General features: G+C 40.7%; 1 protein-coding gene, 1 long non-coding RNA gene and 1 pseudogene across 7 annotated transcripts in view; 2 read left to right on the plus strand and 1 right to left on the minus strand.

Moving 5' to 3' along the window:
- ZNF790 (zinc finger protein 790) overlaps nucleotides 1-7,216 on the plus strand; it is a 29,544-nt gene extending 22,328 nt beyond the window's left edge. For all 5 annotated transcript variants that reach the window (XM_003252689.4, XM_003252690.4, XM_003252688.4 and 2 more), the window contains exons 3-5: nucleotides 1,776-1,899; nucleotides 2,186-2,281; nucleotides 5,506-7,216. In XM_003252689.4, coding sequence (XP_003252737.2) covers nucleotides 1,776-1,899; nucleotides 2,186-2,281; nucleotides 5,506-7,187 — 1,902 coding nt within the window. In that variant the 3' untranslated portion in view covers nucleotides 7,188-7,216. The remainder of the gene's footprint in view (nucleotides 1-1,775; nucleotides 1,900-2,185; nucleotides 2,282-5,505) is intronic.
- Nucleotides 1-17,871, minus strand: part of LOC105740459 — a 40,199-nt gene that overhangs the window by 7,358 nt on the left and 14,970 nt on the right. Inside the window, exons 2-3 of the long non-coding RNA XR_004032258.1 lie at nucleotides 1,746-1,835; nucleotides 47-188 (exon numbers count right to left, since the gene is read on the minus strand). This is a non-coding gene — a long non-coding RNA (uncharacterized LOC105740459). The remainder of the gene's footprint in view (nucleotides 1-46; nucleotides 189-1,745; nucleotides 1,836-17,871) is intronic.
- LOC100599604 lies at nucleotides 16,382-16,937 on the plus strand (annotated as a pseudogene). Its single transcript, XR_178974.3, has one exon. The product of XR_178974.3 is annotated as a 60S ribosomal protein L36 pseudogene (transcript).

Here is a 17,871-nt window from a genome sequence, read left to right on the forward strand (position 1 = left end):
ATCAAATCATGTGAATATTTTTATTGCTTATCCTTAAACTGCTTACCTGAATCACTATTGAGCATCATAAGTAATGATTGTGAAACAGGCCAATGCTTTCCCTAGATATCCCTCTTTTCTCCAACCAGTAGGACCAAATCTATCCACCAGGTCTTTCAGTATCTCCTGTGTCCCGATCTGGCAGAGCACTGAAGAAGAGAAATACATTTCCTTAAGGGGAACAGTAAAGAGTTTTCATTTCAAACCTGTGGCTTAACAAGATGGGATGGAATAATTAAAGGGGACATACTACATAAAGGCTTTTATTTACTCTGTAGAATGGGATGTTTCATTTAATCAAGATGGGAGTTGGTGTTGGTTGGTATTCATTTAGGTATGTGGTACTTTGTGATGCTTTCCTTAGCAGATATGATGGGAGGTTGAGTTCAAAGAGATCTGAGATTTTCCAGGAAATTAATGAGAAGTTAGTATCATTAACAATCCGGGGTTAGTTATTCCAGGCTGCTGTAGCCTCTCAGTGGTATCAACAAAAAACTCATTTGATGACTTTCACAGTAATCACTTATGACACTGAATTTGCTGATTGTCAGCTGCTTAACAAAGAGTCTGGAGATTCTACACATTTTCCACAGAAAATAATATTCAGTCAGGGAGTGTATCTCTTGAGAATTCCCTCAATTTAAACTAACAGACAATTCAACTAAAAGTAGTAGCTTAAGCAAAGGACAATTACCTGGGCCAAAGTCTCTGTATGCACAAGTCTGTTTGTGCCCAGTAAAGACCGCTTACAACCAACAAAACCTCCAACTTTTCTCACATAATAAATCTGGGGTTAGTTCTTCCAGGTTGGTGTAGCCTCTCAGTGGTATCAACAGAAACCTCATATGATGTCTGTTATTCTGGGCTGCCATTCTGATGTTTTGGTATTTGTGATTTGAAGATCATAAAGATGTGGTAACTGAGCAACAGGAGTTTTTACCGGGTGCAGTGGCTCATTAGGACTTTGGGAGGCCAAGGTGGGTGGATCACTTGAGGTCAGGAGTTTGAGACCAGCCTGGCCAACATTGGGAAACCCTGTCTCTACTAAAATACAAAAAATTAGCTGGGCGCAGTGGTGCACACACGTAACCCCAGCTGTTAGGGTGGCCGGGACACAAGAATCACTTGAACCTGGGAGGCAGAGGTTGCAGTGAGTCGAGATTGCACAACTGCACTCCGCTCCGGGTGACAGAACAAGACTCTGTCTCGTAAAAGAACAAAAAAAAGGAGCATGTAGGCCGGGTGTCGTGGCTCACGCCTATAATCCCAGCACTTTGGGAGGCCGAGGCGGGTGGATCATGAGGTCAGGAGATCGAGACCATCCTGACTAACACGGTGAAACCCTGTCTCTACTAAAAAATACAAAAAATTTGCCGGGCGTGGTGGTGGGCGCCTGTAGTCCCAGCTACTCGGGAGGCTGAGGCAGGAGAATGGCGTGAACCCGGGAGGTGGAGCTTGCAGTGATCAGAGATTGCGCCACTGCACTCCAGCCTGGGCGACAGAGCGAGACTCTGTCTCAAAAAAAAAAAAACAAAGAGCATGTAGACACTCGGCTTTAGTCACCCTTATTCCCATGTCATTTCCCCTGAAGCCACAGGCAGCCAACTCCAGTTTTTTGCCCAGTATATGCCCCACTCCCTGCAGTGCCCCTTTCCAGCCTTTCCCCTTTCATCTATAGGGGTTATAATTATTTTTTAAAATCTCACCATTAATATTTGGAATTGTTCTTTCAACAGTTGATGATGTTCAGGGATGTGGCTGTAGATTTCTCTCAGGAGGAGTGGGAGTGCCTGGACCTGGAACAGAGGGATTTATATAGAGATGTGATGTTGGAGAACTATAGCAACATGGTCTCACTGGGTAAGATTCAGCCATTTCCTTAGAAATTCCTGCTTTCTGTATTGTGATTCTTTTTATTGTCTTTTAAATGTCCAGGGTAACTCCTGACCTTTGTTTTTTGGAAAATGGTTTGCACTTTGTAAATCTGGCAATAGTTATCCTCGGTGGGCACTTACATCTTTCCTATCCTTTATAACTTATTTTTGCCCTGCCTGTAATTGTTTTTCTTCCTTAGTAACCAAAGAAGTAGTTGCAAATTTTAGAATCTTTACAATAAGTTCTTTGCTGTGTCTTATCTTCTGGGCAGGTCTTTGCATTTATCAGCCAGAAGTGTTCTCTTTATTGGAGAAAGGGAAAGAGCCCTGGAAGATTTTGAGCAATGAGACAAGAGGACCTTGCCCAGGTGAGTGAGGGCTGAACAGGCACAAGGAGGCCATTGTTGTGGATAACAGCTCAGCTGCACAGTGAGGCAGCAACACCTCTGAAATATTGGTATGGAATATCCCCTTAAGACCAAAAAATGGGCCGGGTGTGGTGACTCACGCCTGTAATCCTAGCACTTTGGTGGGTTGCCTGAGCTCAGGAGTTTAAGACCAGCCTGGGCAACTTGGTGAAACCCCATTTCTACTAAAAAAAGAAAAAAATACAAAAAATTGGCCGGGCATGGCGGCACATGGCTATAGTCCCACCTACTTGGGAGGTTGAGGCAGGAGAATTGTTGAACCAGGGAGGCAGAGGTTGCAGTGAGCTGAGATCGTGCCACTGCACTCCAGTCTGGTCGACAGAGTGAGACTGTCTCAGGGGAAAACAAAAACAAAAAAACAAAAACTGGCTGGGTGCCATGGCTCACGCCTGTAATTGCAGCACTTTGGGAGGCCGAGGCAGACAGTCCACCTGAGGTCAGGAGTTCGAGGCCAGCCTCGCTAACATGGTGAAACCTCGTCTCTAGTAAAAATACAAAAACTAGCCAGTGTGGTGACACACACCTGTAGTCCCAGCTACTCGGGAGGCTGAGGCAGGCGAATTGCTTGAACCTGGGAGGCAGAAGTTGCAGTGAGCCGAGACTGCGTGACTGCACTCCAGCCTGGGCTGGAGTACAGTCAGACTCCATCTCAAAAAAAAAAAAAAATTTAATAAGGGCCTGAGGCCTAGACAGAGACAAAACCTTTTCTAAAAGATCTTTCTCTTCACTCCAAATACCACTTTATTTTTGTGCTCTCATTTTTCACACATGTAACAAAAAGGTAAGTGCCATTCTTTTCTCCAGTGGCCCTTATTTTATCTATGATTGGGATCAAGTTCCTTCTCATTTCCCTTTTTTAAAATTTAATTTTCATAAAATTCTTCATTCAGTAAAAAAAAAAAAAAAGACATTTTTACCTCATTTTTTTAATTTTACCCATCCCTTTTGAGTTTTTCTCATTTTTCTAGTTTCTCCTTGATTGTACATTGCCTGCATTTATTAGTTCTCCTTATTAGTTCATTCTTTTAACCAACATTTATGAATTTTCTCATTTTAGGTTTAAAAGAATTAACAAGAATATATTATCTCTTAAGAAACTTTTTCTTCTCTTCTGTGATTGGAACATGGCCATACATTTATGCATACAGGGAACATTAAGAGAAGACCTAATAGGCTGCTTAGTTGAAAATTAGGGTAACAGATGATAACAGTTTCTGGTCACAGTGAGGAGGAAGTGGCAGAAGAAAGGTTAGGGCTCATGAAGTACAACCAGAAGAACATAGTGTCATAAAAGACAAGCCCCGCCAGGTGCGGTGGCTCATGCCTGTAATCACAGCACTTTAGAAGGCCAAGGCGGGTGCACCACCTGAGAGGTCAGGAGTTCAAAACCAGCCTGGACAACATGGCGAAATCCCATCTCTACTAAAAATACAAAAATTAGCTGGGCATGGTGGTGGGTGCCTGTAATCCCAGCTACTTGGGAGGCTGAAGCAGGAGAATTGCTTGAACCCACGAGGCAGAGGTTGCAGTGAGCTGAGATTGCGCCACTGCACTCCAACCTGGGTGACACGCCATCTCCAAAAAAAAAAAAAAGACAAACTGACTTGTCTAGTTCCCCGTATTCCCCAGCTTTTCCTCTCTAATAATAATCATCAGCTACTGATTATTCAACACTTATCCTGTGTCAGGCACTTAATAGAAATAGCATATTGTTCCAATCCTTGCAACAAACCTCTGCAAAGTGATGTTTTATTCCTTTTTATAATATGAAAAATTAAGAGCTCAGTCAAGCTCAGTAATTTTCCAATCACCTAAAAAGTAGTTTTAGTAAACAGAACTGGAGTCTGAAACTGCAGTTTGTCATCTTTCCATTGCAGTACATTACTGCTCATACTTTGTAACTAAACTGCCTTTCAAGTCATTGAGTCACTGCTAGAGTACTTGCTCTGTCTCCCAAGAAAAATTGGGAACAATTGTACTCGATCCTAAATATATATAAAAAGAGTCCTACTTATTCTTAGCTTGTGCCAGACTCCTTCTCCCTTGAAAAAAATTTCTCAGACTATTTTTTTGTTGTTGTTAAGACAGAGCCTCACTCTGTCACCCATGCTGGAGTGCTGCGGTGGTGTGATCATGGCTCCCTGTAGCCTCCACCTCCCAGGCTCAGGTGATCCTGCCACCTCAGCCTTCCAGGTAGGTAGGATCACAGGAATGCACCACCACTCCTGGCTACTTTTTTATAGGGATGGGTTTTTTTCATGTTGCCTAGGCTGGTCTCAAACTACTGGGCTCAAGCAATCCATCTGCCTCAGCCTTCCCACGTGCTGGGATTAAAGGTGTGAATCACTGTACATGGCCTTCAAACTATTTTTCTGTCTGAACTATCATCCATAATTATCTCCTTTAACCTAAATGCAGCATACCCTGTTATTGAGATCCTAGTACTTTGGTAACTCTGGATCAGATTGCTTCCCTCATATTAGACTGATACTCTGCGATTTCCCAGCATTCCTATTTTTTTTTTTTTTTGAGACGGAGTCTCACTCTGTCACCCAGGCTGGAGTGCAGTGGCACAATCTCGGCTCACTGCAAGCTCCGCCTCCCGGGTTCATGCCATTCTCCTGCCTCAGCCTCTCCGAGTAGCTGGGACTACAGGCGCCCGCCACCACACCCGGCTAATTTTTTGTATTTTTAGTAGAGACGGGGTTTCACCGTGGTCTCGATCTCCTGACCTCGTGATCTGCCCACCTCGGCCTCCCAAAGTGCTGGGATTACAAGCGTGAGCCACCGCGCCTGGCCAGCATTCCTATTTTTAAGCTCTGAATTATATAAGACATTCATCATAGTATTTGCAAACTTGTAGCTATTTTATGACTTATTATTCTGTTATTGAGGTGATACCTGGATAATGATTTTTTATTGAGCTCCTCAGATGAATATGATCAAAATAAAATATATTTCTCATCACTTGACTCAACTTTTATTATTTCTTTTAAATTTCTACTTATTTCTTGCCCTTTTTTTCATATTGCTCATATTTGAGAATTTTCTAAGCCATTCACTTCTCATATGCTTTATTTCAAGATTTTTCTATATCTATTTTAGAAGTTTTATTGCTTTTTGTACATAAAACAGTATGATGTTTTTACCTTCTTATTTTTCAGACATGCAGTCCAGGTGTCAGACCAAGAAGTTACTACCAAAAAATGGCATTTTTGAGACAGAAATAGCCCAATTGGAAATAATGAAAATTTGTAAAAACCACAGCCTTGAATGTTTATGTTTTAGAGGTGATTGGGAAGGCAATGCTCAGTTTCAAACACTTCAAGATAATCAAGAGGAATGTTTCAAGCAGGTGATACACACCTGTGAAAAAAGGCCCGCTTTTAACCAGCACACAGCATTTAATCTACACCAGAGACTTAACACAGGAGACAAACTGAATGAATTTAAAGAATTGGGGAAAGCCTTTATTTCTGGTTCAGATCATATTCAACATCAGTTAATTCACACAAGTGAGAAATTCTGTGAAGATAAAGAATGTGGGAATACCTTTCTTCCTGATTCAGAAGTTACTCAATATCAGACAGTTCACACTGTTAAGAAAACATATGAATGTAAAGAATGTGGGAAGTCTTTTAGTTTACGTTCAAGTCTTACTGGTCATAAGAGAATTCATACTGGTGAGAAACCTTTTAAATGTAAGGAATGTGGGAAAGCCTTTAGATTTCATTCACAACTTAGTGTCCATAAGCGAATTCATACTGGTGAGAAATCTTATGAATGTAGGGAATGTGGGAAGGCCTTTAGTTGTGGCTCAGATCTTACCCGACATCAGAGAATTCATACTGGTGAAAAACCCTATGAATGTAATGAATGTAGAAAGGCCTTTAGTCAGCGATCACATCTCATTAAACATCAGAGAATTCACACTGGTGAAAAACCTTATGAATGTAAGGAGTGGGGGAAAGCTTTTACTCGTGGATCACATCTAACTCAGCATCAGAGAATTCATACTGGTGAGAAATCTCATGAGTGTAAGCAATGTGGAAAAGCCTTTATTCGTGGTTCAAATCTTGCTCAACATCAAAATGTTCATGTTGGTAGGAAACCTTATGAATGTGAGAAATGTGGGAAAGCCTATATTTGGAGCTCACACCTTGCTCGACATCAGCGAATTCATACTGGCAGGAAACCTTATGAATGTAAGCAATGTGGGAAGACTTTTACTTGGGCTTCGTATCTTGCTCAACATGAGAAAATTCATAATGAGAGGAAATCCTATGAATGTAAGGAATGTGGAAAGACCTTTCTTCATGGCTCAGAGTTTAATCGACATCAGAAAATTCATACTGGTGAGAGAAACTATGAATGTAAGGAATGTGGAAAGACCTTTTTTCGTGGTTCAGAACTTAATCGACATCAGAAAATTCATACTGGAAAGAGGCCATATGAATGTGAAGAATGTGGAAAAGCCTTTCTCTGGGGTTCACAACTTACTCGACATCAGAGAATGCATACTGGTGAGGAACCTTATGTATGTAAAGAATGTGGGAAATCTTTTATCTGGGGTTCACAGCTTACACGACATAAGAAAATTCATACTGATGCAGAACCTTATGGATGCAAGAAAAGTAGCCACATCTTTAGTCACCATTCATATTTTACTGAACAAAAATTTCATAATGGGGCAAATATCTGTGAATGGACAGACTATGGGAACACCTTTAGTCATGAGTCAGATTTTGCTCAACACCAGAATATTTACACTTTTGAGAAATCCTATGAATTTAAAGATTTTGAGAAAGCATTTTCTTCAAGCTCTCACTTCATTTCACTCTTGTGAAATATTATATAAAAGTGTAGGAAGGGCTTCATTCATGACTCATTAATTGATGTCATTTATTTTTTTCTCTTGAGGAACCCCACAAATGTAAGTAATATTGGAAGGCATTTTAACAGGGCACACATCCAGCAGCAGCAGCAGCAGCAGAGAATTCATCATGCAATCAATATAGGAAAGAAATTACCGATCAGTTATCAATTGCGGAATATCAGGGTAAAATTTGATGAGATGATAGCATGAATTCTTTTTGAATTATTCTCAAAACATTCTCATCAGAGATGTTGCATAAAGAATTTATATATAATTTGGCCAGGCACGGTGGCTCACACCTGTAATCCTAGCACTTTGGGAAGAGGAGGTGGGTGGATCACCTGAGGTCAGGAGTTCGAGACCAGCCTGACCAACATGGTGAAACCCTGTCTCTACTAAATATACAAAAATTAGCCAGGCGTGGTGGCACATGCCTGTACTCCCAGCTACTCGGGAGGCCGAGGCATGAGAATTCCTTGAACCCGGGAGGTGGAGGTTGCAGTGAGCTGAGATCACATCACTGCACTCCAGCCTGGGTGATAGAACAAGACTCCATCTCAAAAACAAAAACCCACAAGAATTTATATATAATTCATTTTGGAAATCTTTCATCATTAGCAAAATTCTGTTGTATTTCCACAAAAATCATATAATTAATCTAGAAAAGCCTTGAACTATGTCACACAATTTATTTGACATGTCTTGTTTCAATACATCCTGCCTCTATATATTTTTTGAAAAGTATCTTAAATCTATGTCTGTTTAATCTTATTCATTAGATTGTAAATGTTGAACGATTTGAGATTTACATGACTTAGTGACTGTCATTTGTATCGGTATTAAGCCATTTTATGAAAGGAGGACTTTATAATGATTGGCCGGGCGCGGTGGCTCACACCTGTAATCCCAACACTTTGGGAGGCCGAGGCAGGCAGATCACGAGGTCAGGAGATCGAGACCATCCTGGCTAACGCGGTGAAACCCCGTCTCTACTAAAAATACAAAAAATTAGCCAGGCGTAGTGGCGGGCGCCTGTAGTCCCAGCTACTCGGGAGGCTGAGGCAGGAGAATAGCGTGAGCCTGGGAGGCGGAGCTTGCAGTGAGCAGAGATCGCGTCACTGCACTCCAGCCTGGGCGACACAGCAAGACTCCGTCTCAAAAAAAAAAAAAAAAGACTACAATGATTATAGGCAAATATCTCATCTCTATTTATGTCTTATTGAACATCAGAATGTTAATTCTGAACACAAATCAGTAAAATACAATGAAGAAAGCTTTGAATGAGTATTAATTTCACATGCTACATCAAAAAAACCTATAAAAGAAAGCCTTGTGACTTTAGTAAAAGTGGGGTTGTTGAGTGATCAGCAGTTTTTTAAAAGACATTCAGAAATGATTTCTCTCTAACAAATTTCTAAAGCCAAGTGTTATCTAATTCATTTTTTTACCACAGTTATAACTCAGAAACTAGCAAATGGATAGCCATATGGATTCTTACCTCTTTGAAATGTAGTACTATATATAAACCATTCTTAGATTAAAGAGCAAATAAAAAGTGAAATTACAGAGTATTTAGAATGATAATGAGACTTATATTTTAAATCCTGTGAAATAACTAAAACAGTTATCAATAGAAATTGCTCTGTGTATAAAACCAAGAAGATTGAGGGCAGTTTGTTTCTCATCATCACTGTATCCACAGCACTTAGGACAGTGCCTGTAATGTTGTAGGGCCTCAAATATTTATTGAGTTAAATAATGATTACACAGCAAGGTAGAATAAGAACAAATACCCCAAATGAATTAATGAAAAGCTGAAATCATGGAATAAAAAACCATACAGGTTTTTCATCAAAATCTAGTCCTTTGAAGAAAACTATTATTTACTAGGCTTTGTCAGTGCCTCTACTATATTATAAGGAGAAATGGAATGCAACTATATGTTTAAGGGATTTTTTTAGTATTAAGTATGTGAACTCTGTTAGACATGATTTTTATATGTGGACGGTTTTTTTCTAGGAAAACATTATTAAATATGATTAGGTTTCAAAAACAACCAAAAAAGTTCCAAAATAGAAAAAAGTATCATGTAAGATGAGGCTGAGCACGGTGGCTCATGCCTGTAATCCGAACACTCTGGGAGGTTGAGACAGGAGTATACTGAACCAGGAGTCCAGACTGCTGACAACATAGGAGACTCCATCCTGCAAAAATAAATAGCACGTGGTGGCACATGCCTGTGGTTCCAGCTACTCAGGAGGCTGAGGTGAGAGGACTGCTTGGGCCCAGGAGTTTGAGGCTGCAGTAAGCTGTGATCACACCACTGCACTGCAGTCGGTGATGGAGCAAGAACCTGTCTAAAACAAAACAAAACAAACATTAAGACTAGATAACTGTACAGGCTACACCCTGAAGAATAGAAAATCCTATGGAAAATTTGCCAGGGCATGCTAAAAGACTAACATTCTTATAATAAAAGTAGATGGGATAGCTCTTGCACATCAAATTCCAGAAAAATTTCACTCATGAAGATACATGAAAAAAACTAAAATAGATGAACCCAATATTTAATCAAAGAATAATATAGTAGATATTTGCTTATAATGTTTAAGCTGTGAGCAGGATAATTTTTATTTTTGAGGTGGAGTCTCACTCTAGTTGCCCAGGCTGGAGTGCAGTGGGGTGATCTTGGCTTGCTACAGTCTCTGCCTGCCAGGTTCAAATGATTCTCCTGCATCAGCCTCCCAAGTACCTGGGATTACAGGTACCCTCCACCATGCCTGGCTAATTTTTGTATTTTCAATAGAGATGGGGTTTCACCATGTTGGACAGGCTGGTCTCGAGCTCCTGACCTCAAGTGATCCGCCCGCCTCAGCCTCCCAAAGTGCCAGGATTATAGGTGTGAGCTACTGTGCCCAGCCTGGATGGATAATTCTGAATGATGAAAAGTTACTTTATCAATTTCTTCTAAGTGAAGTTCTTGGTATCTTTTACTGTTACATGACCTAAGAAATGGTGACTATATGTACACATATTTAGCACATTTGTAAGTCACACCTTTAACAGGTAGTTCCCTCCTAAATTACTGTCATCTATGGAATTTCACAATTTGTGTGAAAAATAATTTTTTGTTATGTAACCATTGTAATAAGCCATTTTCATTCATGTTGACTAGATCTTTTTTAAGGTGACAAGTACACTGAGAAAAATAACATTTAGAAGTTTGTTTTGTTTTGTTTTTTTGAGATGGAGTCTCACTCTTTCACCCGGGCTGGAGTGCAGTGGCACAATCTCAGCTCACTGCAACCGTCTCCCAGGTTCAAGCGATTCTCCCGCCTCAGCCTCCTGAGTTGCTGGGATTACCAGCATGCGCCACCACGCCTGGCTAATTTTTGTATTTTTAGTAGAGACTGGGTTTCATCATGTTGGCCAGGCTGGTCTTAAGCTCCTGACCTCAAGTGATTCACCTGCCGCAGCCTCCCAGAGTGCTGGGATTACAGACATAAGCCACCACACCCAGCATAAAAATTACGTGGTAAATCTTTGTCCACATTATGCTTTCTGCCCATCTCTACACAGATAAGTATGGTTCATTCCCTTTTGGTTAGGGGAGGTTTTTTTTTCTGGCCCAGACTGTCTTGTTGAATTTGGTGTCTGTGTGCATAGCTGGCGCTCCCATCCCCTTCATGGTGAATTTCTGGATCTTCTTGAATGCTTGAGTTGCATGCTTCTTGAACCTCTACCCCATTTACATATTTTTGAATGTTGATAATGTCTCAAGTCTGCCTCATGTATGACAAAATAGCCCTTTACTTTTTCCTAATCACCTTTCTTTGCAGGAGACATTAGGCTGGAATCATTTTGAAAATGAAGAACTTTTTGGTAATTAGTGTTGGTACAGGTTTATAGCCTTTTGAAAAAAAAAAAAAGATTAGAATCATTCCTGGCAGTATAAAACAGGATAAAGTCCCAATATATCAAGAGATCTAAATGTAAGAACAAAACAAAAAGAAACTTTACCAGTACTAGAAGTAAACATGGACAAATTTCTTTATGACATGGCAACTGGGAAATCAACAACTGTGACTCAGAAATCCAGTAGAAATGAGGAAGAATCAATAATTTTTTGTAGGACTAAAAATATAAACAAATGAAAATGACAAATTGAAGATTATTTGCAACTTATGTGACAGAGTAATTCACTTAATACATGTAAACATTTAAAAATTGAGATGTGAAAGATCCTGCAGCAGGATATAGAAATAGGCAAAAGACATAAATATATATTTTATATGAAAAGATGAATTGCCAGGAGCGGTGGCTCACACCTGTAATCCCAGCACTTTGGGAGTCCCCGGTGGGCGGATCACGAGGTCAGAAGATGGAGACCATCCTGGCTAACACGGTGAAACCCCGCCTCTACTAAAAATGCAAAAAATTAGCCAGGCGTGGCGGCGAGCACCTGTAGTCCCAGCTAATCGGGAGGCTGAGGCAGGAGAATGGCATGAACCCAGAGCTTGCAGTGAGCGGAGATCATGCCACTGCACTCCAGCCTGGGCGACAGAGCAAAAGACTCCGTCTCAAAAAAATAAAAAATAGGCCGGGCGTAGTGGCTCATGCCTGTAATCCCAGCACTTTGGGAGGCCAAGGCGGGTGGATCACCTGAGGTCAGGAGTTCGAGACCAGCCTCAACATGGAGAAACCCTGTCTCTACTAAAAATACAAAATTAGCCAGGCATGGTGGTGCATGCCTGTAATCCCAGCTACTCAGGAGGCTGAGGCAGAATTGCTTGAACCTGGGAGGCAGAGGTTGTGGTGAGCCTAGATCACGCCATTGCACTCCAGCCTGGGTAACAAGAGCGAAACTCCGTCTCAAAAAAAAAAATTAATTAATTAATTAAAAAAGATAAAGACCCTTAAACCTTTAAGAAGATGCTTCATATTCCTCATAAAATGCAATTTATACTGCATATCACTTTGTGACAATCAGATGAGCAAATATTAAGTATATTAAAATACTCATATTGGCAAGACTGGAGAAAGAAGAATTCACATTGTGAAAATGTGAAATTGTACAACTCTTATAACAGGGAACTGAATAATGTCCATGTGCAATCTTACATGCATATATCATGTGACCTAGGCTGCTTGCTTCTATCCTGAAGATACACAGATAAGATTACGAAATGTGGTATGCACAAAGGAATGTAACTATTTGTAAATGCAACAGACTGGAAACAGCTCAGACTTCCAGCAATGGATGGGCTGAATTAACTCTCAGATATATATGTGCAAGGTGTATTGTGCAACTGTGTACTTCAAAATCTTCAGATTATGTTATATAAAAAATAGGAAGGCGTAGAATAATGTGCTAATTTTTGTGAGAGGAAGGGCGGACTACTGTATATGTTTGTTTATACTCTTTCTCTCTTTTTTTTTTTTTTGAGATGGAGTCTCACTCTGTTGCCAGGCTGGAGTGCACTTGCACAATCTTGGCTCACTGCAACCTCCGCCTCTCGGGTTCAAGAGATTCTCCCGCCTTCGCCTCAGTTCAAGAGATTCTCCCGCCTCAGCCTCCCGAGTGGCTGGGACTACAGGCATGTGCCACCACGCCCAGCTAGTTTTTGTATTTTTAGTAGAGATGGGGTTTCACCATGTTGGCCAGGATGATCTCGATCTCTTGACCTCGTGATCTGCCCGCCTCAGCCTCCCAGAGTGCTGGGATTACAGGCGTGAACCACCACGCCCAGCTATGTTTATACTTTCAAAAAACAGTGGGAGGATAAGCCAAGAGCTAATCAAAATGATGAAATTATAGGTGGGAGCGGGGTGTGGTGGTGCATGCCTGTAATCCCAGCTACTTGGGAGGACATGGTAGGAGGGTCCCTTGAGCCTAGGAGTTCAAGTCCAACCTGAGCAACATAGCAAGACCCCCGTCTCTTAAGAAAAATTAAAATACAAACTATAGGTGGGAGAGACCAAGGTTGGAAAGTAGTCACCTTTGATTTTACCTTGTTTTTATCTGAGAATCATTTTATAACCTCACAGTAAAGAATATTTCCTAGACAAAACATTTTAACTAGAAAAATGTGGCATATTCATATTAATTTTATTACTCTGTTAACTGAAAGTCACCATTAACAGAATGAACAGATGTCTGCTTCTGGTCAGATGGAGAAACAGACCAGATTTACCCTTATATCTGTAAATACTGAAAAGCTAAACAAAATAGGTGAAACAATGGTTTTTAAGACAGTGAATATACTAAAATGTCAATTTCCAGTGAAGAACAGTGATCCCTGAAAAAAAACAGAAATAAATTTTTCCTACAGTTTTTCCAGATTACTGCTGGGAGGGGTAACTCAGGCAAAGCCTCGTGGTCTCTCCTAGTGTTGAGATGGAATGAGGAGTCTGATGAGGCCAAAGTGGCCCAAGCTGACAAGGCAAAACACTGAAGAGGAGTGAACTGCACAGAAATCTCCAGAGATCTTCCTTAAGTTCAGCTAAATACTCATCAACACGTGTGTGTGTGAAAACTACCTGAAGCCAGGGAAAAACAATTACCTTAAAGGATTAGAGGGAAGAATCCACAGAGCTCAAAAAGGTCCAGGAATAATTCCTTTTGCCAACAGCCAAAGTGGAAAATAAAAAATTACTAGGCATCGGCTGGGTGTGGTGGCTCGAGCCTGTAATTCCAGCACGTTGGGAGGCTGAGGCAGGCAGATCACCTGAGGTCAGGAGTTCGAGACCAGCCTGATCAACATGGCGAAACCCCGTCTCGACTAAAAATACCAAAAAAACAGCCAGGTCTGTAATCCCAGCTACTCAGGAGGCTGAGGCAGGAGAATCGCTTGAACCCGGGAGACAGAGGTTGCAGTGAGCTGAGATCACACCACTGCACTCCAGCCTGGGCAAAAGAGCAAGACTCCGTCTCAAAAAAATAAATAAAAATTAAAAAATAAAATAAAATAAAAAATGCACTAGGTATCCAGCATTCATTAAGGAAAGTAATTCAGTTAAGGAGGAAGAGAATTCTGGGCTTCTGGGAATTTCCTTAACCAATAAAGAGTATGTGTGAGAAACCTACTGCTAACATCATACTTAATGGTAAAAGTCCAAAGATCAGCAAAAAGAGGATACCTGGTCTCAACACTTCTACTAAGCATTATACTGGAAGTTCTAGCTAGTGCAATAAATGAAAGAATACAATGTATCCTGATTGGAAAGGAAGTAAAATCATCTCTATTAACAGATTATATGATTGTCTATATAAAAAAACTGATGGTATCTACAACACTATTAGAACTAAATGAGCTTAGTGAAATGGCAAAATGAAGATCAATATATATAAAGCAGATGATTTTGCATGAACTAGCCATTAACAATCTGAACCTTAAAACCTTAAATGCCATTTATAACACCATAAACAGTATGAAATATATAGTGATGCATCTGGCAAAAGAAGTGCAAGATGTATAGTATAAAAATTAAAAACACTTCTGGGAGAACTTTAAAAAAGATCTAGAGAGATATACTGTGTTCAGAGATTAGAAGACTCAATACCATTAATATGTCAGTTCTTTCCAAACTGACCTATAGATTCAGTGAAATCCCATTTTGAATATTCGGGAGGCTTTTTTTGTAGAAATTGGGAACCCAATTCTAAAATACATATGGACATGCAAAGGACCTAGATTAGCGAAAACAACTTGTAAAAATAATTCTGAAAGTTGAAAAATTGGCTGGGCGCGGTGGCTCATGCCTGTAATCCCAGCACTTTGGTAGGCTGAGGTGGGCAGATCACCTTAGTCAGGAGTTCAAGACCAGCCAACACGGCAAAACCCATCTCTACTAAAAAATACAAAAATAGCCAGGTGTGGTGGCAGGCACCTGAAATCCCAGCTACTTGGGAAGCTGAGGCAGGGAGAATTGCTTGAACCTGGGAGTCAGAGGTTGAAGTGAGCTGATATCACGCCACTGCACTCTAGTCTAGATGACAGAGGGAGACTCCGACTCAAAAAAAAAAAAAAAAGAAAGAAAGTTGGAGAACATATGCTACCTGAATTTAAGACTTATTATAAAGCTACAGTAATCAAGACTGTGTGGTATTCATGGAATAAATTAGTTGAGAAATACACATACATGGACAACTGATTTGTGACAGTGGTACAAAGGAAATTTAATAAAGAAGAGGTAATCTTTTTAACAAACAGTGCTAGAAGAACTTGTTATATATATGTTTAAAAATTTACATTGATTTATAGCTCAAAGCATCTACAAAAAAAGTTAACTAAATGCTGGGAATGGTGGCACATGCCTGTAATTCCAGCATTTTGCGGGGCTGAGGCTGGCAGATCAGCTGAGGCTGGCTGGTTTGTGACCAGCCTGGCCAACATGGTGAAACCTCATCTCTACTGAAAATACAAAAAAAGACAAATTAGCTGGACATGGTGGTGCAAGCCTGTAGTCCCTGCTACTCGGGAGGTCGAGGCAGGAGAATCTCTTGAACCTGGAAGGTAAAGGCTGCAGTGAGCAGAGGTCGCGCCACTGCACTCTAGCCTGGGTGACAAGAGTGAGATTCTGTCTCGAAAAAAAAAAAATAGTTAACTAAAAATGTATCATATGCTTAAAATAAAACTATAAAACTTTCAGAACCTTGGAGTAGGCAAAAATTTCTTATATGTTACTGAAACCGCAAGTCTTTAACAAATAATAATTAGTCATCAAAATTGAAAACTTTTGCTCTTAACCGACTTTGTGAAGAGAAGGAAAAGATTAGCCACAGACTGGGAGAAAATATTTTCTAATCATATATATCTCTGACAAAAAGACTTGAATATAAAAAGACTTTAAAATTAAACAACTTGGCCGGGCGCGGTGGCTCACGCTTGTAATCCCAGCACTTTGGGAGGCCGAGGCGGGCGGATCACGAGGTCAGGAGATCGAGACCACGGTAAAACCCCGTCTCTACCAAAAATACAAAAAATTAGCCGGGCGTGGTGGCGGTCGCCTGTAGTCCCAGCTACTAGGAGGGGCTGAGGCAGGAGAATGGCGTGAACTCGGGAGGCGGAGCTTGCAGTGAGCCGAGATCGCACCACTGCACTCCAGCCTGGGCGACAAAGCAAGACTCCGTCTCGAAAAAAAATAAATAAATAAAAAATAATTCACTGACCTATCATTAAAATGCACCAAGCAATTGCAAACATTCTTAAATCAAATTAGAAGAGGGGGCACTAAGTAAAGAAATAGAAGATATAACAAAGAACCAAATAGAAAAAACTAGAAATGAAAATTCAACAAGTAAATTTTTAAAAATTACTGGAGCCTTCTGCCACGGCCGCCTCTGGAGAGCAGCAGCCATGGCTCTACGCTACCCTACGGCTGTGGGCCTCAACAAGGGCCACGAGGTGACCAAGAACCTGAGCAAGCCCAGGCACAGCCGCCGCCGCGGGCGTCTGACCAAACACACCAAGTTCGTGCGGGACATGATTCGGGAGGTGTGTGGCTTTGCCCCGTAGGAGCAGCGCGCCATGGAGTTACTGAAGGTCTCCAAGGCCAAACGGGCCCTCAAGTTTATCAAGAAAAGGGTGGGGACACACATCCGCGCCAAGAGGAAGCGGGAGGAGCTGGGCAACGTACTGGCCGCCACGAGGAAAGCTGCTGCCAAGAAAGACTTAGCCCCTCCCCTGCCCTCTCCCTGAAATGAAGAACAGCTTGACAGAAAACAAATAAATAAAAAATAAATAAATAAATAAATAAAAATTACTGGGTTGGCTCAATAGCAGAATGGAGATGGCAGAGGAAATAATAAACTTGAACATTCATCAGTGGAAATTATCCATTCTAAACAAGAAATAAAATCAATTGGGGAAAAAAAAAGAATGGAAGCCCTTGGGCCTTAGGGTCAATAATAAAAGATCAAACATTCATAACAGAGTCCCAGAAAGAGAAAAGGAGCAGAGTTAAAAATATATTTGAAGAAAGAAGGCCTTAAAACTACCCAACTTTGGCAAAAGATGTAAACCTACACATTCAAGAAGATGAATGAAACTCAAATAGAATAAATGCAATGAAATCCATGTCTAGAATATCAAATCCAAATTTCTGAGAATTAAAGACAAAAATCTTGAGAGCACTCAGTGAGAAATGATACATATGTAACAATATTTCTCAGCTTCGGAACTGGTGACATTTTGTGTCAAATAATTCTCTGCTCTGGTGGGCTTTGCTGTACGTTGTAGGATGTCTAGCAGCACCCCTAGCCTCTTCTCACTAGATGCCAGTAGCAATTTCCAGTTGTGACAAGCACAAAATGTCTCGAGACATTGCCAAATGCTTGTTTGGGTGTGGAAATGTTCGCAGTTGAGAACCACAGCTTTAGCATAACAATGATTCTAATGCTGGTGGATTCCTAGTCAGAAACCACGGAGGCCAGAAGGCAGTAGTGCATTTTTCTGTGTGGGAGAAAAGTGCTGAAAGAAAATAACTTTCAACCTGGAATTCTATAGGCAGTAAAAATATCTTTCAGGAAGGAACATAAAATAGACATTCTCAGATGAAGGAAAACTCTGGGAATTTATAACCAACAGACCTGTTGTAAAAGAATGCATAAATTCTATTAGGAAGGACAGATGAGAATGGAATATCAAGACTG

The sequence above is a fragment of the Nomascus leucogenys genome, chromosome 11 (assembly GCF_006542625.1).
Source record: "Nomascus leucogenys isolate Asia chromosome 11, Asia_NLE_v1, whole genome shotgun sequence".
NCBI lineage: Eukaryota > Metazoa > Chordata > Mammalia > Primates > Hylobatidae > Nomascus > Nomascus leucogenys.